The 23,880-nt window shown below is 41.5% G+C and overlaps 2 protein-coding genes across 7 annotated transcripts in view; both read left to right on the top strand.

Annotated features, from left to right (window-relative positions):
• The window catches only part of LOC135105183 (chitinase-3-like protein 1), a 109,074-nt gene that overhangs the window by 65,887 nt on the left and 19,307 nt on the right, over positions 1 to 23,880 (top strand). The window contains exon 1 of one of the 2 annotated variants that reach the window (XM_064013267.1): positions 22,336 to 22,405. The exons of the other annotated variant lie outside the window; for it this stretch is intronic. The gene's annotated coding sequence lies outside the window, so the exon portion shown is untranslated. Of the gene's footprint in view, positions 1 to 22,335; positions 22,406 to 23,880 lie in introns of those variants that run through there. 2 annotated transcript variants of the gene reach the window in all.
• LOC135105179 (DNA polymerase delta catalytic subunit-like) lies at positions 18 to 20,306 on the top strand. 5 transcript variants are annotated; one of them, XM_064013256.1, is made up of 25 exons: positions 18 to 113; positions 2,009 to 2,105; positions 3,315 to 3,414; positions 4,080 to 4,203; positions 4,869 to 5,041; positions 5,759 to 6,024; positions 6,381 to 6,483; positions 6,819 to 6,927; positions 7,247 to 7,276; positions 7,842 to 8,008; positions 9,173 to 9,318; positions 9,804 to 9,903; positions 10,125 to 10,261; positions 11,096 to 11,261; positions 12,127 to 12,335; positions 12,810 to 12,969; positions 13,603 to 13,704; positions 14,063 to 14,158; positions 14,639 to 14,776; positions 14,928 to 15,100; positions 15,704 to 15,959; positions 16,674 to 16,803; positions 17,358 to 17,497; positions 18,464 to 18,591; positions 19,014 to 20,306. In XM_064013256.1, exons 2-25 carry the CDS (start codon positions 2,050 to 2,052, stop codon positions 19,108 to 19,110), a joined length of 3,306 nt encoding a protein of 1,101 aa, XP_063869326.1. In that variant the 5' UTR covers positions 18 to 113; positions 2,009 to 2,049; the 3' UTR covers positions 19,111 to 20,306. The 5 variants fall into 5 exon arrangements, with proteins under 5 accessions (XP_063869326.1, XP_063869325.1, XP_063869327.1 ...); XM_064013255.1 differs by lacking the exon at positions 18 to 113 and adding an exon at positions 473 to 659; XM_064013257.1 differs by lacking the exon at positions 18 to 113 and adding an exon at positions 473 to 724.

Here is a 23,880-nt window from a genome sequence, read left to right as displayed (position 1 = left end):
TAAGAGTGAAGCGTCTGTGGGTGTCCTTCAGTATGTGGCCTCTGCGTGATGGTGGTGGTAGTGGGAAATAAAGGAATGTTTAGAAGAGGAAGGAAATTGAGCAAAATAAGATCGTATGTAGTAATAGTAGTATTGGTAGTTGTTGTAATTGTAGTAGACCCTATCGTAGTTTAGGTCGGCGCCACCGGGACTAGAGGTAGTTACTACAGTGGTGTCATCCGGGGGAAATTTTGATGCGGGAGCAATACCGCACTATGACCCCAGCCAGCCAAGTGGGAAGTAATTTGTTTGGCGCGCGCGGGAAACTCACTGCAAAAAAAAGGTATCCTGCAAGTGGGACTACCTAAAATAAAAAATAAAAAAAAAAGAAAAAGGATTAGGTTAAGGAGCTGTAACCTCCACCAAAGAAAAAAAGTATATGTAATCTTTAATGTGTTTAGTGAAGATATACCAATGAATGCTGAGCTCTTTATGAAGGGAAGGTTAAGGAAAGTGTGGTCCCGGGGTTGAGATCAATCATTGGCTGTCAACAAACCATCGAGCGCCAAAGTTGCCAGACTGAGGCAGTGCGAGGCAGTGGTCCTCGTGTACCTGGCTGCTGGTGGCACTACTACTTGTGGTGTTTTAGCGACCCACGGCTGTACACATAAGTGACCTGAGTGAGTGTGAACTACGGTTTGGACATGACGTAAGCCTAGAGGATCGGGAACACACACACTCACTGGTCAGTCACCGCCAGTGATCAGCGATTATTATAAAACGTTTATGGCAAGCTGAGAACATTTGACCTCTGCCCTCAGCCTTGAAGAACTTTATAGCACCAAAATATTAATACAGTAGGGTGTATTGTAGCACCTTTATGATAGAAACCTAAGATATTAATCCACATGAGTTTTTTTGGGGGGTATTCTACCAGTACAGAATAAAGTATATGTTGTTTGGGTCAGTGTGTCATACCATCCTAGGGAGTCTAAATATGAGACACCTTATTTTGAAAGCTGGGGAACTTTCTAGCTTAATCTAACTTTACTAAACCCAACTGGGGTCGCTTTGCCCCATCCTGGACCACCCTTTAAGGACACTAACCTAAGCTAGTCTTAGGGCTTGGCCCACCTGGACCTCCTCTTAAGGACACTAAAGTAACCTAACATAATTAGGGGCTGTGCCACCTCTGGAGCCCCCTTAATTAAGCACACCAACCTAACCTATCATGGGGGTGCTTCCTCCCTTGAATCCCTTCTTAAGGACACTAATCTAATCTAACTGTTTACCTTTATAGGGAGTCAAAAGTCCAGGGTGTGGTTCGTTGAGCTCCTCTTCCTCATCCTCAAAGGGTACTTGGGCCACCAAGTATGGAGCATTTGATTGATTTTGGCAAAACACTGTGTGATCTTAAGAAATATACACCCAAGTTGTCTTGCTTATGAAATTGCACAATAAAATCATGAAATTTTAATTTGTGTACCCTGGGTATCTTTGCAGTTAGCTGACTGGCTGCCACAGTAGCCGTATATACATGTGGTGATTGGACAAAAATAATTGATATATTGACCAGAAGTAAATGATATTCACTGGTGTCGTAATACATCATTAAAAGGACAGCTATCATTGGCTGAATGAAAGAGATACAAGGGAGCATGTGCCATTCTTTACTGGAAACCAACATATTAACACACGCATTACACTGTATCCCTCCAAGTGAGCTCATCGGCAGAGACTTAGAATTGTGATGCAGTGCAAGACAGGTCACGTCACTGTAATGTAATCCCAAAACCCCAAAACAAAACCCTGACGTGTTGTACAGTGAGTATTCATCACCATGTGCACATAATTTACCTGCTCCATGAGGAGCCACTATTGATAAGATTATCCCCATTTTCATCAGTGGGTTAAGTTAAGTTTAGATTGATGCAGTTCTTTGACTTTACAGCTGATCCCCTTATTGTGTAGGTCCCAATTTTAAGAGACATCAGATGTGCTGTGTGATATTTATTGTGTCTAATTACAGACTTCCTGAACTCCACAACGTTGCCTCAGGCACTCTCCAGGATGGACAAGAAACGGCAGCAAGAAAGAGGCAGTAATGCTTCCTCAAAGAAGTCACGGTAAGTGCCACTGCTGGCCACTCATGGAGTGTGTGTGTGTGTGTGTGTGTGTGTGTGTGTGTGTGTGTGTGTGTGTGTGTGTGTGTGTGTGTGTGTGTGTGTGTGTGTGTGTGTGTGTACACTGTTCATTTTTGGTTTCTACACTTAATATATGATGACCTACAAGAATTAAGCTGATGTAAAAAAGACAATCATGTACTGTTAAGGCTGGAAATATCAATGAAAGTACCTACAAGGATTGAGGGACACAGCAGACCAGTATAGCTTGACCTGATCTTTCCTTTCCTGTATCTCCTCTCTTTACAAATCACTAATTGTGCAGAACAGCTGTGACCTCGCTAAAGACAAAATCTCACACTTTTTCACACTAGCTCATAATTAACTGACACATTTTAATTTTTTACAGACCCAACAGGAGCAGTGCCTTTAAATTTGACCAATTAAACTGATCAAATCTTGCCTCTCTCTCTCTCTCTCTCTCTCTCTCTCTCTCTCTCTCTCTCTCTCTCTCTCTCTCTCTCTCTCTCTCTCTCTCTCTCTCTCTCTCTCTCTCTCTCTCTCTCTCTCTCTCTCTCTCTCTCTCTCTCTCTCTCTCTCTCTCTCTCTCTCTCTCTCTCTCTCTCTCTCTCTCTCTCTCTCTCTCTCTCTCTCTCTCTCTCTCTCTCTCTCTCTCTCTCTCTCTCTCTCTCTCTCTCTCTCTCTCTCTCTCTCTCTCTCTCTCTCTCTCTCTCTCTCTCTCTCTCTCTCTCTCTCTCTCTCTCTCTCTCTCTCTCTCTCTCTCTCTCTCTCTCTCTCTCTCTCTCTCTCTCTCTCTCTCTCTCTCTCTCTCTCTCTCTCTCTCTCTCTCTCTCTCTCTCTCTCTCTCTCTCTCTCTCTCTCTCTCTCTCTCTCTCTCTCTCTCTCTCTCTCTCTCTCTCTCTCTCTCTCTCTCTCTCTCTCTCTCTCTCTCTCTCTCTCTCTCTCTCTCTCTCTCTCTCTCTCTCTCTCTCTCTCTCTCTCTCTCTCTCTCTCTCTCTCTCTCTCTCTCTCTCTCTCTCTCTCTCTCTCTCTCTCTCTCTCTCTCTCTCTCTCTCTCTCTCTCTCTCTCTCTCTCTCTCTCTCTCTCTCTCTCTCTCTCTCTCTCTCTCTCTCTCTCTCTCTCTCTCTCTCTCTCTCTCTCTCTCTCTCTCTCTCTCTCTCTCTCTCTCTCTCTCTCTCTCTCTCTGCCAGGGTTGAGGAAGAGGAAGACGACATGGAGTGTGACTTTGACTTTGCGGGCATGGACTTCGATGAAGAGATGACCAGCCAGGAGAGTGAGGAGCTGGTGCAGGTGGGGAGAGTTACTATGTGGATGTTGTGTGAATTAGGAATCATGCATCAATGTGGTTTTATTTTTCGTATATGAGCTTAGGGGATATGAATGACGGATGTGCACTCCTTAACTCATTTGCTGGTGTGCTGGATATCCTGAGTCTGTGCATGCGTATCCTAGATCTCAAGAAAGTCTGCCTTTGTATAAGTCAGGTCAATTGCACAAAGTAGCTATGCCTCTCTTAAGTACATTTTCATCCTCGTCACTGTCATGCTCTGTGAAAGTATATAATCCTGCAGACTTGATTTATATTGAGTATATCAGCTGTAAGATAACATATCATGAGAGTTTGTTGTGAATTTGCCACAGGTGTAATGTAGTGTGCTGGAGTTTGTTGATTTTCAAAACTCAAGATAGCACTGAATTCTTCAAAACACAATGGTGATAAATTTTTACAGAAAGAGGCATGGAAACAGACAGAGAGTAATCAGAGAAGAAAATATGATGGTCAATGATTGAAGCACAGGAAGACTTCATAGTAAAATGGTATTACACTAGTGGAGCAGTGCAAAATTTGTGTCTCATTGACACATGGAGCTCAGTGAGTCACAGGTCTGGCCTGGTGAGTCATCTTGTAGGCACAGGATGTACATTGTCTCATCTTTACCGATGTGTGTGTACAGAATGGAGGAGCAGGAGTGGATGACGAGGACGGGGAGGGCACCTGGCAGCGGCCCTCACTGCCACACTTCAACCCCAAGCAGCAGTCCCTCGTCTTCCAGCAGATAGAGATTGACCACTACATTGGTAAGAAAAATATATGATCAGTATGCTAAGAGGAAATATATGACCTCTGTATTGTTAAGAAAATCTGTGACCATCATGTTGGTAAGAGAAGACATGTATACATGAAAGTGTATTCTACAAACATTTTGGATCCTTGAGGGTGATCCTGAAGAGTAAAGTATGTTATTTTCCTTAAGTATCATAGTTACTTGACTTAAATATAATATTACCAAATTGAAGATTGGAGGATAAGAGATGTAAACTGAAAGGCTAGAGTAATGACAGGAAGAGGCAAGAAAGGAATGAACAGAGGGGGAGAAATGATGCTGAAAACTTGCACATCATGGCCATTCTGTTGGAGGGAATTGTTTATTAGAGTTAATGTAAGTTTTTCATATAATTTTAAAGATCAGTGTTGCCTTTTGTGCTCGGATTATAATTATCATAATTTATTGTATGTAATATTGTGGAGTTTTCCTTCCTTGGTGGAAGTAATTAATTATTCTTTCTTTTTGTGTAGCAGTGCAGCATTGTAGTATTTGCAGTAAAGATGATAAAAACTTTGCATTTGTACATTTCTTTGTGAGTTATAGATCTTTTCATTCCATCGTAGCAGATAGAACCAGAAGGAGAGTGATGTAATCTGTTAACATTTCTATCCCTTACAAGCCTTTCCTTGTCACCAGGGTCTCCCAAAGAGGGCATGCCAGGGCAGCAGGCCGGACGGGTGCCTGTCATGCGCATGTTTGGGGTCAGTGACGCTGGCAACTCGGTGTGCTGTCATGTGCACGGCTTCTCCCCTTACTTCTATGTCTCCTGTCCTGCTACATTCAAGGACACTCATCTGGCAGACTTCAAGGTGACTCAAGGCAGTGCAATGCCTCACATTGTACTCCCACCTCTCAGTTTTCTCATGTGATGGTCTCACTATTTATAATATTGGGACTGAGTGCAGCAGTGAAGTAGTGATGATGGGTAGAATGCAGTGGTGCAGAGAGAGGATGAGGACAGGTTGAACCATGCTAGGCATCCTGAAGGCAGAGGCAGGTGCCAGTAGGTAGACCAAAGAGGTGTTGGGATGAAGCCTTGGGGAGTGATATAGAAACTTGAGGATTTGATAAAAGTCAAAGATAATTTGAATCTTGATAAGCTGCCTTCACACAGCAGAGGTTGCCCCATGTAGATATGAGACCTGCCAATCAAAACACTAATGGCTCTAAAATAACTTTCCCTTATTTGTTGTCTGTGATCTGATATAAAATCATATATCAGAACACAAGAAAATGCGGGAGTCTGCAAGAAGCCATCAGGCCTACATGTGGCAATCCCTGTATGAAACACCTATAATACCTATCCATAAATTTGTGTAATCTTCTTTTCTTTTATGTGTGTGTATATATATATATATATATATATATATATATATATATATATATATATATATATATATATATATATATATATATATATATATATATATATATATATATATATATATATATATATATATATATATATATATATATATATATATATATATATATATATATATATATATTATCATCCCTCTGCCAAGAATGCCCTCAATCGTGCACTGCTGGAAGACATGAAGAGCAATCGGGAGCGGATCACTGACCCTGTGCTGGCGGTGCAGGTGGTGCAGCGGGAAAGCATCTACGGCTACCATGCCAATCGCTCCTCCAGGTTCCTGCGCCTCACCTTGGCCTTGCCACGCCTCATCGCTGCAGCCAAGAGGCTGCTGGGGGAGGGCAAGGTGTTTGTCCCCAACCTGGGCACGCCTGTCTATGAGGCTTATGAGTCCAACATTGACTTCGAGATCAGGTAAGACAGTATATGTGTATTTATTTATATGATCTTGGTGTGTTATCTTGTGAAGATGAGATGTTATTCTTGCTGTGATGGATACAGAGAGCAGCAAGGTCAGCATGCTGTGACTGGTAAACGTGGTGCACGGCCAACTGGAACTACTGGTGAAATTGGTAAAGGAGCCTGTGCTACTTGGCCCAATACTCCTTTGTTATTCTTCGAATTTACTTAAGTATCCTGTAATTTAACAATTAGGTATCTTTTCAGTAGATAACTTTAAAGAAAACATTTTGCTTTCAGAACACTGCTGTCACTTTAGAAAATAGCATAGTATTAAAGATTGACCTTTTACTTCCCTGTGTTGTGTGAAGGTTCATGGTGGACACACACCTGGTCGGCTGCTGCTGGGTGGAGCTTCCCTCTGGGTGCTGGACCATCCGGAACAAAGACCTGCAGACTCGTTGTCAGCTTGAGGTGGGCTGCAGTGTGTTGTGGCTGTTGTATTTAAGTTCAGGGCTGTTCAGGCAATTTGCTTCTTGTTCACTCATACAATACATTCAGTAGTCCGTCAGAATATGGAGACACATAATCACTGCTGTGTGTTTTGAGTCTGGCCGTTGGTTAACCACCCAGGCTGGCTGCACCACAAAGTAGTTCATGCCACAATTTGGTGGGTGTGGGATTGCCACATTCCTGTGCCACTTGAAAGTTGCTTTAGAATGGGTGCATTAGCTGTAGTGTAGATAAGAGAATTTTCAGATGTTTATTCTTGTGTGCTGTTCAGGAAATCATCACTTGTTCTTTTACAGGTGGATGTTGCGTGGAACAAGCTCATCGTGCATGAACCAGACGGGGAGTGGGGACGTGTGGCTCCCTTCAGAATACTCTCCTTTGACATTGAGTGTGCTGGACGCAAAGGTGAGTTGAGGCCACTCAGGCAGTCCACACAGCAAAGCAAAAGACTAATATTGCATGATGCATAGAAGTCTGTTAGAATTCATGGTACTGTTCATGAATACAACAAGAAATGTGGCATTGTATGAAAAATTTTGTTTTTGATGTAAGAGGGGCACTGGCCAAGGGCAACAAAAAGTTAAGAAAAAAAGAAAAAAACACTGAGTCCTAGTCCCTAAAGAGAGGTCAAAAGGATCATCCATAATTGGAGGATAAGTGTCTTGAGATCTCCTTATATTGTACATGTGCGACCAAAGTAATGATTTCGTGTTTTGCTCCCAAGTGCTGGACCAACAGGGAAGAATCATTAACTGTGAGTAACTGTGGTCTTTAGTGTGGTAAATTTCATGTTTGTTTCCCATTTTGTTATTTATGTTTTGTTCCATTTAGCATTATGGTGGACAATTTTGTCAGTGTGAGTACTAAGCAGTAGTCCTTACCAATGTATGTTGAGACATACAGACTCACATGGCAATGCTCTCATCTTTACTTTGTGCATTGCTGTGGTTTTCATCACTAATTTTTTTGTAAAGCTGACTTTATTTTTTTAATGCAAGAGGACCACTGGCCAAGGGCATGTTTTAATGTTTTTGATTTTCCATAGATGTACATAGCTAGGTTTATATATTTATAGAACACACACATCCTTTTTTTTTATGTTGTAATTTGTTGACATGATGTAAAAAGATGTCATTTTAAAGTAAAAATGAACTAGGTATTGATTATAAGATGCAACAAGATGAGTGAAGGTAAGTTGAAGGTGAGTGTCTAAAACTGTGATCGATTCAGTCTGCTTGTTCCATATAGAAGTTTGTCTGGTGGTGGTGGTGGTGGAATAGTGTGTTGATGGACAGTAACTGTATTGGTGTGGGTGTCAGGTGTGTTCCCGGAGGCTGACAAGGACCCAGTCATCCAGATCGGGGCAATGGTCATCCGACAAGGGGAGGCAGAACCTTTTGTGCGCACCATCTTCACCCTGAAGGAGTGCGCCCCCATCGTGGGGACGCAGGTGCAGTGCTTCAACAAGGAGCTGGACATGCTGGAGGTGAGGGGGTCCCTGTGTTCCTTCCTCACGCCAGCTGTAGAGGGGAGTGTGCCCCATCATATGTACTCTCTCTCTCTCTCTCTCTCTCTCTCTCTCTCTCTCTCTCTCTCTCTCTCTCTCTCTCTCTCTCTCTCTCTCTCTCTCTCTCTCTCTCTCTCTCTCTCTCTCTCTCTCTCTCTCTCTCTCTCTCTCTCTCTCTCTCTCTCTCTCTCTCTCTCTCTCTCTCTCTCTCTCTCTCTCTCTCTCTCTCTCTCTCTCTCTCTCTCTCTCTCTCTCTCTCTCTCTCTCTCTCTCTCTCTCTCTCTCTCTCTCTCTCTCTCTCTCTCTCTCTCTCTCTCTCTCTCTCTCTCTCTCTCTCTCTCTCTCTCTCTCTCTCTCTCTCTCTCTCTCTCTCTCTCTCTCTCTCTCTCTCTCTCTCTCTCTCTCTCTCTCTCTCTCTCTCTCTCTCTCTCTCTCTCTCTCTCTCTCTCTCTCTCTCTCTCTCTCTCTCTCTCTCTCTCTCTCTCTCTCTCTCTCTCTCTCTCTCTCTCTCTCTCTCTCTCTCTCTCTCTCTCTCTCTCTCTCTCTCTCTCTCTCTCTCTCTCTCTCTCTCTCTCTCTCTCTCTCTCTCTCTCTCTCTCTCTCTCTCTCTCTCTCTCTCTCTCTCTCTCTCTCTCTCATAATAAATTGTGTTTTTCTGTGGAAATTGTGTTAAAGTATTTTATTCTTTTGTTTTGTACTGTGATAAGGAAAATTGCATAGAGGGGTTAGTTGTGCCAAAGCCCAGCCAAAAGTAAATGAGAAGGGTAAACAGTGACTTGCCTTGCTTGCCAGTGAAGGAAGAGTGTTACCAGCAGATTAGAGAATAGCTGATACAACTTATCTACTTTTGAGTCATCACACATATTTCCAGAGTAAGCTCTTGTAACAGGTGGAATGGTCAGTGAACAGTGCTTGAGAAACTGATAATGGTGATGGTAAGGAGAGGTTGCAGCCACTCTAACACAAACCTGTCAGAAGGAGGTAAAGAAACATAAAAGGAAACTAACAGTCATCCTCAAAGAAATCATACTTTACTTCACTAGTTACTTTACCATGATCTCTGTGTAACCTTGTGTGTTCCTGAGTGTAGTGTTGACATGGTGCAAGTGTTGAGCCTGAGTATTGCTTGGTGTTGGTCCACAGAGCTGGTCAAGATTTGTGCGTGTCACCGACCCAGACATCATCACTGGCTACAACATAAACAACTTTGATCTGCCATACCTCTTGAACCGTGCCAATGCCCTTAAGTCCTCTATCTTCCCCTACCTGGGCAGAGTCAAGGATGCCAGGTGTGTGCGGCCTTTCATGTTGTTCCTCATTTTGTTTAGCATTACTTTCTGTATTCTAGTATCCAGCCTCTTAGCTCTTGATATGATCTCTGGAAACTAAAGTATATTGATTTTATTTTTAGATCTGTCATAATCCCACCTTTTTGTAATTTTTCTGTCATTGAATAGTTGAAAGGCTTTTATAATACTCTTGAGTTTGATGTAAAATGCTTTTAAAGATGATTAGAATATGTTCTTAATTCCCATCTTACTTAAAAATAAAGTTGGATGACTGCTGTACTGTTTGTACATTTTGAACAAGGTGCACAAGAATGAAGGAGAGGTTGGTTGTATTATCATTAGTATAATCCAAAGAAAAAATTTACTCACACATAAATCCAACCAACTTGAGTCTGTGTAAGTGAAGGCAGGTTGCTCTGAACAGTAATGAGGCAGACCAACATGAGCTTCCCTCCACACTGACCATCTCTCCCTGGGTGGCACAGGTCAGCTATTAAGGAGGCGGTGCTGCAGAGCAAACAGATGGGTCGTCGAGAGAACAAGTCCATCAACATTGAGGGTCGCTGCCAGTTTGACCTCCTGCTGGTAAGTGGCGGGGAGGTGAAGGGAGAAGGAAATACTGGGATGGGAAAAGGAGTGAAGGAAAAGGGAATGGTGTGGAATTCTATGGGAAGAGGAAATTGGAAATGGTTATGAAAAATGAATAATGTAATCAGTCTTTGAAAATAACTTTTGATCATATCACTCAGTACAGTTGAAGCATAATTCCTGCAGCAACATGAACACCACCTTGCCTTGCATGACAGGTGCTGCTCAGGGACTACAAGCTGAGGTCATACACACTCAATGCAGTATCCTACCACTTCCTGCAAGAGCAAAAAGAGGATGTTCATCACTCCATCATTTCAGACCTACAAGCGGGGAACCCTCAGACCCGCAGGAGGTGAGTGGGGATCAGCAGCTCATTCCCACCTCCCTTGCCTTCCCTTACTGTTCATTAACAAATCAGTCATAATTAGGTGTGGGTTAAAGGTGCTTCATGCTCAGTGAAATTCATGAAGATTGAATCTTGTAACTTAAGTTTTGAATGTTTGGTATTCTGTTTTTGCTGAGGTATTGATGGTTACTTAGGAACTGTGTGGGATGGATCACCTCGGCATAAGGTTGTCTGTTACTGGAGGCTGGCTGGTGACACACCTTGTTTCATTGCTGGATAAAAAATACAGGAAAAGGGATTCCTAGTCCCCATGTCCTATCTCTCATTTGCCTTGTATGTTGCACAGGGAATGTGGTGGTAGTATTTACCCTGACTGAGGAGTGCAGGATCAGACTGTGTTGTGCCATCATATGATTAACTGATCTTTTTCCAAAGTAGTACAATTATTGTATTCTCATCTCTGCTTCTTGTCATCTCTCATTTAGTTATTGATTAATCTTACTAATTGGACTGAAAAGATTATAAATCCATCAATTGTATTAATTCATGCATTGATTTTGCAGTCATTGGAGTGCCATTTGCAGTTATTTTTTTTTCCTATTGTTTGAAGTTTTTCCCTTGCTTATGTTATGTTCTCACTTTTATTTTGTGCTAACAGTATGCCTGAGGAAAGTTTTTTTTGGGAAATCAAGACATGTTACTTTTCCATTTGTCGTTACATAATTCCTGTAGAACAGTTTGCTTGGCATGTAAGCACAGCACAAACCAGCAGGCTTTGTGGTATCTGCTTTTTCTGTGCTCCCATGGTATGCTCTCCTTGACTGTGAAGGTCACCGACAGATTAGCTGTGTACTGCCTGAAGGACACGCTGCTGCCGCTGCGCCTCCTCGACAAGCTGATGTGTGTCATTAACTACATGGAGATGGCCAGGGTGACAGGAGTGCCGCTGTCCTACCTGCTCACACGGGGCCAGCAAATCAAAGTGGTTTCACAGCTCCTGAGGAAGGTAAGCCAGTCCATTCAACTGCTTTGACATTTAAGATCATTGACCATCTGCATTGTTTTTTAAGGACATTTTTTTTATTGGAAATCGTGAAGTATGTAATTCTGAATGGTGGAAGCTGGAATTGGTGGCATATTATCTTTACTTAGATGTGGCAAGAAGGGCAAGAAAGAGATGGGATTGTATTGAGGAATCATTGAGTCACAGAGTTTCAGTATGGTAAAAGGTGTGTATGGGACAGCAAGTGAGTTAGTGATGTGCAGTGAAGTTTTGTGTGTAGTGAGTGAATCCCATGATAACTGTACCATTGTGACATTGATTATTGGAGAATATATGAAGAGCTGCAGTAATAGTGAGCGTGACCTGTAGATACTGTGTGGTGGATGGTGCCATAGTGCTGTGAGACGTGTCTTGTGGTGATGACTATGTGCATTGAGGACAGAAATAGCTGTATAGTGGGACATGAGATAGCACATCCCTGTATACACCTGTTTCTTACAAGGGGAGCAAAGGAGAGATAAAAGACTGCATAGGAAATGGTTAGAGAGGGAAAGGTTTGAGTGGAGTGGAGACAGAAGACAGCCATGTGGAAAAGACTAGTGAGGAACAGTGACCCCCTTATGAATATGGAAAGGGTTTCAAGAGGGAGGTTTCAAGTCACTTATCCTCCAATTTTAGATGATCCTTTTTGACTTCTCTTTGGGGACTGGCACTCTCAATGGAATTTTTTTTTTCTTTTTTTTTTTTTCCTTCTCTCCCTCTTGGCCAGTGCCTGTCCTACATACAAAAATCACTGACAGGATGTGGTGGTAGGCTGTGTGGTGATTCCCTTTGAAGCCATGGGTCTCACATTACTCTCTCTTAACAGGCAGTGGAGCAGAACTTGGTGTTGCCAGTTCACAAGGGGACTGGAGAGGATGAGTATGAGGGAGCCACGGTCATTGAGCCTCGCAAGGGTTACTACAGTCAGCCCATTGCCACCTTGGATTTCTCATCCCTGTACCCGTCCATCATGATGGCTCACAACCTGTGCTATACCACCTTGGTATTTGACCCCAAGAAGGCACAGGACTATGGGTAGGTTGGGATAAAGCTGTTTTACCACTCCTGTGGTCTACATGATTAGAATATTCTTTTGTTTCACATCCATGAGAGTGAAGCTGTGGCAGGTGTTTCACTTATTTATTTGGGTTTATCAGCAGTCAGTTAATTTTACTGAGCCTTTGGAAGGGTGTCTACTTTGTGGTGGTGTAAGTATGTGGCATGCAAGTAATCGTCTTACAGTTGAATAAAGTAACTGGGAGGAACATTTTACAGAGAACTTTATCATTTGCCATAATTTGTCAGTGCAAGACACTCAAATGAAATGTTAGACAAAAAAGAAAATTGCATTTCAAACCACTTGAGGGCTGTTTGGTTAAAAATAGTTTTTGTTGAGACAAGATGCCACAATCACGCACACATATATTTCTGAGTCTCATGTAATTTTGAATTATGTTCTTTGCATTGTACATGTCTGTATATCCTTATTTCTCCTTCCTGCCTTGATAGACTGACACCTGAAGACTTCATCAAGACACCCTCAGGAAACTATTTTGTGAAGTCCCACAAACGGAAGGGTCTGTTGCCAGAGATCCTGGAGTCCCTGCTCTCTGCCCGTAAGAAGGCCAAGAATGACCTCAAGAAGGAGACTGATCCCCTGAGGAAGAAGGTAAGGGAGTGAGACATTGCTTGGCTGTGGAGTGTGGAGGACTGAGGTGTGACTTGTGTGATGTACAATGTTGTGTGTAGTGACTGCTGCATTCTGGCAAGACATTCCTGCTCTCAGGAGATCATTAGCAGTCAGGGAGATGATTTAAAGAGTAATTTTCAAGCTAGAATACTGTGTGTGTGTGTGTGTGTGTGTGTGTGTGTGTGTGTGTGTGTGTGTGTGTGTGTGTGTGTGTGTAAGCAGTTTAGTTAAATATATGCACTTGTGCATAAGTGTAACTTTATGTAAATATTATGAAAATGTTACCAAAATAGAGAGAAATTAAGTAAAATATAGCACAGAGTTAGAAAAATGCAAGGTATGAATTGCTGATAGACATGTAAATGTTAATGAAAGAATAGTGTATGTATAAAATATCATTTTTAGGAAGGCTAGTGATTTAAAAAAGAAGTGAGAGAGAGAGAGAGAGAGAGAGAGAGAGAGAGAGAGAGAGAGAGAGAGAGAGAGAGAGAGAGAGAGAGAGAGAGAGAGAGAGAGAGAGAGAGAGAGAGAGAGAGAGAGAGAGAAGAGCATTACATTTAGTCAGTTGCTTTCTTTATGCACACAATTTTATGATCCACCAATGTGTGGCAGGTGCTGGATGGCCGTCAGCTTGCTCTCAAGATTTCTGCCAACTCTGTGTATGGGTTCACAGGTGCTCAGGTTGGGAAGTTACCCTGCCTTGAGATCTCTCAGGTGAGTGTTTGTAAGGTCTGGGTGTTTTTGCACCAGATGTGGATGTGAGGCGTTGGTCTTAATCAGTTTGCTTAGATTATGTGAAACTATAATTATCAAACATGTTTACCTACAATAATTTTTCCCTTTTTCTGGTTGGTAAACTCTATAACTCCATGCCTGTGTCTGTATTTCCTCCTTCTTATGACTTGAACCCTTTCAAGTGGGAGATTTTAAGACACTTATCTTCCAGTCATCCAAAATGATGCCTTTGATTGCTCTTATTGGACTGGCACTTTCAGTGGGCCTTTTTATTTCACACTTTTTGTTGTCCTTGGCTAGTGCCCCTGTTCATTTATTATATTTTAATTTCCCTCAGAGTGTCACTTCCTTTGGCCGCACCATGATTGCATTTACCAAGGAGCAAGTGGAGGAGAGGTTCACCATCGCCAATGGCTACTCTCATAATGCTGAGGTGCTCAACTTTTTCCCATTAATGTTCTCTTCACAGGCTCTCTAGTAATGGATGCAGTGTTATAATATATTTACTCTGTTATATAACATGTGTCAAGAAATTATTGTTATAAGTTTGTTGATTTTTATTGATTGATTTAAAAAAGGGAAGATGCTCCAACATTGCAGTCATATGGTGCATTATAAGTTTATCATGACCAGTGTTCTCAAAGGAAAGTGGATAAAGAAATATACAGTTAAATGTGATGTATAGATTGCAAGATCATAATCTACATATTAAAAATTAGTCTTTCTGTTTTCTAGTAGGATGCACTAAAATTTTGTGTTAATGTTCCAAGGTTCAGTCATGCTCATACTTTGAAATCTTTCCTACCAAAACCAAAGTGGGAAATAGATTAAGTCACCAAAGGTACCAATATGTTGGTGCACAGCTTGACCACTGTGTGAGTAGAACATTGAGTCACTCAGTATGACTCGGCAGGTGATCTATGGAGACACCGACTCTGTGATGATCCTGTTTGGGGTGGAGACAGTGGCGGAGGCGATGGTGCTGGGGAATGAGGCAGCGGGCTACGTGACAGAGAAATTTGTGAAACCTATCAAGCTGGAGTTTGAAAAGGTACAGTTCACAGTCATCTGTCTGGTTTACACTGTTTTAATCTATCTTTCTAGATCTATATACATACTTAATGGTATATGATTCTTGCACAATGTGTGTGTGTGTGCTGAATACACAGTGTTTGAATAGTTCTCCCTTCTGTATTTTTTAGGTATACTTCCCATACCTGCTGATTAACAAAAAGAGGTATGCAGGCTTGTACTTCACACGTGCTGAGACTCATGACAAGATGGACTGCAAGGGCATAGAGACGGTGCGCCGTGATAATGCTCCCATCGTGGCCAATCTCATCAACACCTGTCTGCAGAAGATTCTTATTGAGCGGTGAGTGTTATATCTCTTTGTTTATATTTGGGTTACGTTATATTTTGTCTTTTATAGAGTCCAAGCTGTGCGACTGATCCCCGTAAAGTGAGGGCAGGAGTATTTCCTCTTCTTCATTGGGGGCCAAGGAGCTAGGAGAGTGGTGGAATGGGTGTGAATGCAAAAGTTATGTCTTGTCCTGGCTCCCCCTTTTTTTGGTATATGTATATATGTATCTGAAAAAAGTGTGACTTGAAATCTATCAAATTTTCATAAGTTTTAATTTCTTTGCTCCTGAAGCTTGTGAAGTCATGCATGACAAAGACTCTGATGCATATGCCAGTCCTTTGGTGGTTCTCTGATTTTTAACTTGAATTCCACAAAGAAAATCCACTGCTGGTTTTATTTAGTCTTTGTTATCTTAATGTGGAGTGTCATTGTGTAACTTTTTCTATTCCCTAAGACATTGTGAAAGCGTATGATGGACTTTGCCTTTCTTTTATCTGTTTATTTGTTTTTATTTATTATTATTATTATTTCTTTTTCCTTTAGTAAAGGTATTCATTGTAACACAACTGCATGACATGTTATGACCTATGTTGGCCTTTACATCTTCATCTCCAGGAACCCGTCAGGAGCTGTGGCCTACGCTAAACAGGTCATATCAGATTTGTTGTGCAACCGCATTGACATATCCCAGCTGGTGATCACCAAAGAGCTCACCAAGACAGAGAAGGAGTATGCAGCCAAGCAGGCCCACGTGGAGCTGGCCAACAAGATGAAGAAGAGGGACCCTGGTACTGCCCCCAAGCTGGGTGACCGAGTGCCCTATGTCATTGTGTCTGGGGCGAAGGGGACGCCTGCATACGAGAAGGCTGAGGTAACCTTCCTGCTTGTCCTCACAAAGTTTATGCTAGTAATATGGTAAATAAATAGCCTTTATGGACCATTCCAGCAACTTGAGGATTGCTAATTGGAGGTGGATGTTAATTGCTGCAAGTGTTATGTAAGATGCCTGCCTGTGAGAAGGCTGAGGTGATCTCTTGGCCTGTTCTCACTAAATGTATGCTAATAATACCCAAAATGATTTTATGGGTGGGTGGGTGGGGGTTGTCATCTGGCAACTTATAGCGCTTGCGCTCGTCCCACTCTGCCTTCTCCGTTATGTTTAATAATAATAATAATAATAATTGTGGATCTGAAATGTGGTGGTTTGTCGGACACTGATCAAGTTAAATAACACAGCGAGTGCAGTGGCAAACAGCTTGATTTCTTTTTGACATTCTGGCACAGGCACCATGTCGTTATCAAGGATCTAGAATAAAAGAACAATGTAAAAATGCTAAAAGGAAATGTGTGTATATTATTTACTTTTCTTTTTTAGTTTTCTTACTTTTTATTTATATATTTATTTATATTTGTTTGTTTTTTTTATCCAAGATCCTAGATAATGCCATGGTCATGCTGAAATGTTGGAAGGAAATAAAGATATTGTCAGCGCTGCACTTACTGTGTTATTTGTCTTGAGGATTGTGAACCAGAGCCAAATGTTAATTATTGTAAGTGTCATGTAAGATGCATTTTCCCTTCCCAGGACCCCATCTATGTGCTGGAGAACAGTCTTCCAATTGACTATGAATACTACCTCTCCAATCAGCTCAGCAAGCCCCTCATCAGGATCTTTGAGCCCATACTTGGGGAGAAGGCCGAGTCTCAGCTGCTTAGTAAGTGTGATGCTCATCGTGATGCCTCTGCCGTGTTACTGTCACACAAATCCTTCACACTTTGGCATGACTATCATCCAGTGCAGTTCTTGTTTCATTATTGTCGTTATTGGTGAAATGTTTCCATCCATATGAAGTAGCAGCTGCTGATCTGTGGAAGGAAAAAGATACAGAAAGAACTGCTGGACAATTATTGTAGAGAACCTTTTTTATCAAGACCTGTGCATTAATTACCTCAGTCCCTTGTTGAAATTGAATAATTCAGATTGGATATTATTAACCTACCCACAGTGGATTACTAAAATCAATTAACTGTATTTATTGTTAATTCTCTTACATTCTAAGATGCATTTTTAAGTCCTTCAAAGAGTTGGTTAGAGCCATTTCAAACATTTAAAAATCTCTAATATGAAATAATGCAGCAATCATATATTCCTCACTATTTTCTTTCATTTGATCATTCTGACTGTAATGGGAAGCAATGTTTTTATTATTGATAATGGTGGTAGCACTTGCCACTTACCTCCTCCACTCAACCTGCTCTCTTTCCACAGAGGGTGACCACACTCGCTCCCGCATCATCTCCCACAGTAAGGTGGGAGCAATGGCCAAGTTCATCACCAAGAAAGCTTCATGTATAGGATGCAAAGTGCCAGTGCCTTCTTCCTCTGAGGCACTCTGTAAACACTGCAAGGTATGCTGAAGAGTCAGTATCAGTATGCACCTCATGTCACACATTTCCCCAAGAGAATTTTTACCGCAAATTAGAGAGGAATTACTGCATTCATTTTGTTGAGATATGTTGAATAACTTGCTCACCCCCACTTCCACTGTATTCAGTCTCTCCCTTCAGTCTTAAGCTCTTTGATTTGGTGTCTGTCTGTCAGTTGTATTTTTTTTTTTTTTTTTTATGTAGGAAGGACACTGGCCAAGGGCAACAAAAATCCAATAAAAAAAATATGCCCACTGAAATGCCAGTCCCATAAAAAGGTCAAAGCAGTGGTCAAAAATTGATGAATAAGTGTCTTGAAACCTCCCTCTTGAAGGAATTCAAGTCATAGGAAGGTGGAAATACAGAAGCAGGCAGGGAGTTCCAGAGTTTACCAGAGAAAGGGATGAATGACTGAGAATACTGGTTAACTCTTGCGTTAGAGAGGTGGACAGAATAGGGGTGAGAGAAAGAAGAAAGTCTTGTGCAGCAAGGCCACAGAAGGAGGGGAGGCATGCAGTTAGCAAGATCAGAAGAGCAGTTAGCATGAAAATAGTGGTAGAAGACAGCTATTGCAACATTGCGGCGGTGAGAGAGAGGCTGAAGACAGTCAGTTAGAGGAGAGGAGTTGATGAGACGAAAAGCTTTTGATTCCACCCTGTCTAGAAGAGCAGTATGAGTGGAACCCCCTCAGACATGTGAAGCAGCATACTCACTTGTTCCTTGTTAGCGGCCTAATCTGACTGACTAGCTAAATGATTATGTTCCTTCACATCCTAAACAACCACTAACCCCCCCCCCCCCTCCCACACACACACACACACACACACACACACACACACACACACACACACCTGGTCTTTTGCTGCTATGAATCACAGATGGTGTTGCTGAATGTTGTAGTTGTGGTGAGTGTTGAAGGTTTTATAGTGAGGGTGTTGTGCACTTCAGGCACGGGAGAGTGAGGTGTATATCAAGCAGTCTGCCGTGCTGGGAGACATGGAGCAGAAGTTCTCGGAGCTCTGGACTCAGTGTCAGAGATGCCAAGGCTCCGTTCATGAGGAGGTTATCTGTACCAGGTATGTCACTTGTTTCTCTAGATTTGTTTTATTTTTTATTGATCTTTTTCTTTTTTACTTATTTATTTATTTAATTTCTTTATTTTTATGTAAGAAGGGCATTGGCCAAGGGCAAGAAAAGTACAAAAGAAAAAGGTCCACTTAGAGTGCCAGTCCCTAGAAAGAGGTTAAAAAGGATAATCCAAAATTGGAGGATAAGTGTCTTGTTCCTTGTTCATCTCTCTACCCTGTAACATTTCAGTCTGTTACAGTTCCATTAATGTTCATGTCCATAGGTATGGTTCCACTTAGGATTTAGTGTTCACCTGCAGGGTTGCACTCATTGAATGGGAAGTGTAGTTTTCAACTTGTCTGCCAAATATTTTGGTCTCACTTTCACTTTAGTTTGTGGGAAATAATTGTGATAAATGTTTTCTCTGCAGCCGAGACTGTCCCATCTTCTACATGAGGAGGAAGGTACAGCTGGAATTGGTGGAGCAAGAAAAAGTCCTACAGAGGTTTGGCATCCCTTCCTGGTAGCAAATCTGTGTGTGTTTATAGTGTACTGTATTCTCATCTGATGTGTATATACCTACCTCAGGAAGCACAATAGTGAGCAACTTTGTGAAAGAGAAACTTCGCTGAGACTCTCCATAACCTAGTTGTGTACTGCAGCTTGGTTTTGAATGGAGAGTACCTTCATATTCCCTTTGTGTCATGAAAGATTACTAAAAGTATTGAATAAGGAAGCTGGGAACCTCCTCATTATTTTTATTCCTACTCTGAGATAATGTGTGATGTGTTGGCTCAGTGACTCCCCATAAGGAGAATGGTAACCTGGCATAAAGGTGGATCTGCTGAGAGGTTGCATGTGTCTAATATTTCTGGTTGTGGTGGCTATTCACACCTCCCATCCAGCTGAGGAAAAAAGTGCCTTGGTGTTCTGTGTGATATGATAGCATGTCTTGAATAATGTTATACTTTGGAACTTATAACTGTCATAAGAACAATGATATGTAAAAGTTTTATACATATAATTACATAATAATTTATATATTAGAATTTGATAATCATGATACTGGTATCAGATTGATAAAGAGGTGGTTGGAAGTTGTAGTTATACAGGCAGAGACTCGCTTATTTGTATACTTAGGACAATTTTTTTTTTCAAGATTTTCTATTCTTCAAGGCATGGAATGCAATGGTAACCTGACTGGGATTTGCCAAAACTGGGATTCACTGCACTTGTGTTTGCATCTCTAGAATGGAAGAAGATTTTATTTGTAACATAATCACTACATGTCATTCTATACTTGCTACTTGTTTTATTTTAAATAAACAACAAACCCCACACAAGAATTTGGGTCTCACTAAATATATCTCACTATATCAGAATTCATGAAAAATGTTCAACATGAAACAGCTGGTACTGCAAAGTACCTCTTCAAAACATTATCAGTGGTTTTAAGACAAATGAAGAGCAAATCACATGATGGAATGGTAATACCAACACTGTGCAAGGCAACACTGTCCCTGTCCCTTTATGTAAGTGTTGTTTTGTCTTGTAGTGTGCAGGAAACTTGTTTAAATATTTATTGTTGAGTGATGCCAGCACAATATACAGTAAGGGTGCATTGTGCTGTACAGGAAGTAAAAAATGTTGAGTTAAATACACCTCAGATAACATAACTGTAATTATAACCATATTTGTGTTTGATATTAAATTATCTTCTTTACTTGTTTTTAATTACCATGTGTCTTTGCAAATTAATCATTAATTAAAAACTAGATTTAGTATCTTAAGATAAAGGATTCTTAGCCTGTAATTCCATATGAACAGTTACAGTATCTGCCTTGGTTGTCTGTCACTTTGATTTGGCTTGGTTGTCATAGTGGCTATAAGAGTGTGAATGACTATATAAGATTGTGGTGCTTTGTATGGTCCACCCCGTGTGGGATTGCCGGCCTGTGCAGTCATGGTAATAGAGCTTGGGAAGATGCTGCCTGTTTTTACTCAGACCTGTAAAATAAGCAGAGGAGAGTGAAGCATTGTAAAAAAGGGAGGGGGGGGAATGGAGTATCATGGCAAATAACTTGGGGAGATTTTTATTTATTTATTTATTCATTTATTTTTGATGTACGATTTTCCCTATTTTTTTTTCAGGGCTAAGACGGTGTCTCCGCCTGTTAACGAAGGACCTTGATTTGGCCAGGATTCGAAGCCGCGCGCTCTCACTATACGCCATATCAAGTGGGTGTCGTTGCAAAGGGTGTGGAGCAAAGGACGTGTGAGTCAACTGACAAGTTAACCAGTCAGTGTGTCGCGTCTATCAGTGGTGTTAGTACGCGTCTGTTTCAACTCCCAGCCTGACAGAATTTTTTTTTTTTTTTTTGTGTGTGTGTAACCACGCCTACACAGTGGCTGCCAAGGCTTACCCATGAGTTAAACCTTCTTTAGTTGGTAATGAGGAAGGCGTGGGCTCTAGCAGTGGACATCCGAAGGCAGCAGTGGGTGAAAACAAGCAAAATAAAGAAGAATTTGGCTGTGAGAAGGTGCTAGACAGCCAGCCATAGAGACGAGGAGGCAGGAAGGTAGATGACCACCACCACCACCAAAGGGAAGGTAAGGTCAGGAAGTGTTAGAATAAATTTAGGTAACTTAACGTAACTTTTTAATGAATAACTGAACAATCCACGGTTTTAACTCATTTTAACGCATCTCACCTAACCTCCAGCACAATATATCCCTGTGTCAGCCTCATCTCGTTGCTAAAAACCGTAAAATTTAACTTAATGAAAATGTAAACAATCTGGGTCGTCTCTATTTATCAGCCATTATCTACCTTATCTGTGAGTGTTTTAAACCAATACTGTTGCAAACCGGAGCCACATGACCAAGGTTTAATATCCGCTCGTTAAATATACCTGCCATTACTTAGTTTAAGTTTGGCGAGGGTTTAAATGAGTGAGAAGGGTTGGTCGTCCCCTCCACTGGCCCCCCACCGCCATCTTGGATAAGGCTCCCCAACCCCCTCCGGTTCCAATATTATTTTTTTTATTTCCTAAGTATTTTATTTCGGCTTCTAGCTAAGATTTTATGGTTTGTAAAAATATTTCGTTGTTTTTTAAGTTATTTGAGCGCGTGTGTTGCGTGAAAAGTGGTGATTTTGGCGTTGTTTTTGTGTAAATAAGAGGGCCGTTTTCGGCGTATATTTTTACGGTCCCAAAACTAAATTTTTTATTTCAGCCTGTACTAGGTTCTTATTGGTTTTAAAAAATAGTTGGTGTTTTTTTAAGTGTGTTGCCGTCCCGCTCAGTGAAATGTGTGCACCGTACACTTGTTTTTATTCGTGTTCAACTTCCAATAATATTGAATTTTATTTCGGTAGATTTTTTATTTGTGCTTGCAGCTCACTTTAAATGGTTTTAGAAAATAGTTCAGATTTTTTAAAGTGTTTTCCGTTATGTTTAAGCCAGAATGGGTGGGCATTTAAACGATTTTATATGTGGTGAAGGTTCCAACAGTTACCAGATACTTCTTTTTAAATATCTTTAATACTACTGCGTTTTGAAATGTGTTGTTATTTTTGGCATTAGTTAAAATGTGTGGCAAGTCTGAATTTATAAAGCATTCTTGTCTAGCTGCGTTTTCTAGAGGGGTCATTTTCAAAATGAAATACGTACGTACGTAAATAACGGTGGCTGTGACGTCATCAACCCCCAGCCGTGACGTCACAAGCCCCCCCAGCTGTGACTTCATCAGAGTGGTACCTTCCCTAACTCCCTTCCAGTCCCTCCCAGTAAATATTCAGTGTTTTTTTCAAGGTATTTCAAGGTGTGTATGAGTGTGTGTGTGTGTGTGTGTGTGTGTGTGTGTTGCCTTATCTTTGGTTGTACAGATGGTGATGCAGTGTGTGTTTGTGTGTGTGTGTGTGTTTGTGTGCGTGTGTGTGTGTGTGTGTTGCCTTGTCTTACGTTGTACAGATGCTTATGCAGTGTGTGTGTGTGTGTGTGTGTGTGTGTGTGTGTGTGTGTGTGTGTGTTGCCTTGTCTTTCGTTGTACAGATGCTTATGCAGTGTGTGTGTGTGTGTGTGTGTGTCTGTGTCTGTGTGTGTGTTGCCTTGTCTTTCGTCGTACATATGCTTATGCAGTGTGTGTGTATGTGTGTGTGTGTGTGTGTATGTGTGTTGCCTTAATTTTCGTTGTACAGATGGTGATGCAGTGTGTGTTACTGTGTGTAAAGCGTATGTACCTCATGTGATTATTCCTCGGCATATATAAGTGAAATGTTCAATAGTTTTCTATTTGCACGAAAACGTGTAATATGTGTGAGTATCAGTATTTAATGCTATATTAAGCACCGAAGCCGATGCTCACTTGTTGGTAGTGTGGGGTTAACCTGCTAGTCGCCTTCGGGCATCACTCACGGCCAAGTCGCGCTCAGACAAAGACGGGCAGGATGGTGACCGAGGTAAATACTTTAATTTTGTAGTAAAAACTGATTGTCATAGTGCTAAGTCAATTGCATGTATTGTTAATGAATATTGTAATATGTTGAAAGTGTTTAATATCAGTGTATAATGTTATTTTGTAAGAAATTGAGACCGAGAACTTGTTCGCAGTTCTTACGGTCATACCTACCTCATCAATAAACGTCAGAGAGAGAACTGCCTTTCCTCGACCCTACGATGATGGGTGTGATCAGTAAAACAGATCACCTGAGAGCCAATTGATGCCCAGCCGGTGCGGCTACAGTAAGAACTCGGCCTACAAGCAAGAAATTGGCTCCATGTGAAACCGCAGCAAGAGTGAGTCACAGGACGAGGGGACGCTGACGTAAGCCTAAAGGTTGACCTCAGAGGCCCCGGGGTCAGCTCTACCCTTGACGACAACCACTCCCTTCTACCCACTGTGCCTCGCCACCATTTTGTAGAACCCATGGTCACAGGCAAGAAAGTATAATAGTATGTATGTGCACTGAATTGAGTAGCCTAAGTGAAAATTACCCACAATTAGCTAGTATTAAGAGTGGTAATTTTAAATTGCTCTTTCAGTGTCTCAGTATTGATACAATTAAGTTGTTAGATATGTCTGATACTGAGGAAATTAATGCCGTAGATGGCCTTAGGGAAGGTGAGGGTGAGCAAGTGGACAGGGATCAAACTTGTATTGAAGAAGTTAGTGTCAGGGAGCGAGTGCCAACCGATAAAGGAAGAGAATATCAAGTCAGTGTAACCAAAGGAAGAGCAGAGTCCTGTAAGCGTAAATGGAGCAGTGTTACCAGCAAAATTAAGAAAGGATTAAAAATT

Source organism: Scylla paramamosain, chromosome 11 (assembly GCF_035594125.1).
Source record: "Scylla paramamosain isolate STU-SP2022 chromosome 11, ASM3559412v1, whole genome shotgun sequence".
NCBI lineage: Eukaryota > Metazoa > Arthropoda > Malacostraca > Decapoda > Portunidae > Scylla > Scylla paramamosain.
The sequence above is the reverse complement of the archived record's forward strand: the minus strand, read 5'-3'. Positions and strand labels throughout refer to the sequence as shown.

Coding starts and splice junctions, on each gene's coding strand:
- LOC135105179 (XM_064013256.1), top strand. CDS start 2,050: ATGGACAAGAAACGGCAGCAAGAAAGAGGCAGTAATGCTTCCTCAAAG. Junction 4,204..4,868: donor AGAGATTGACCACTACATTG/GTAAGAAAAATA, acceptor CCTTGTCACCAG/GGTCTCCCAAAGAGGGCATG. Junction 14,159..14,638: donor GCTACTCTCATAATGCTGAG/GTGCTCAACTTT, acceptor ATGACTCGGCAG/GTGATCTATGGAGACACCGA.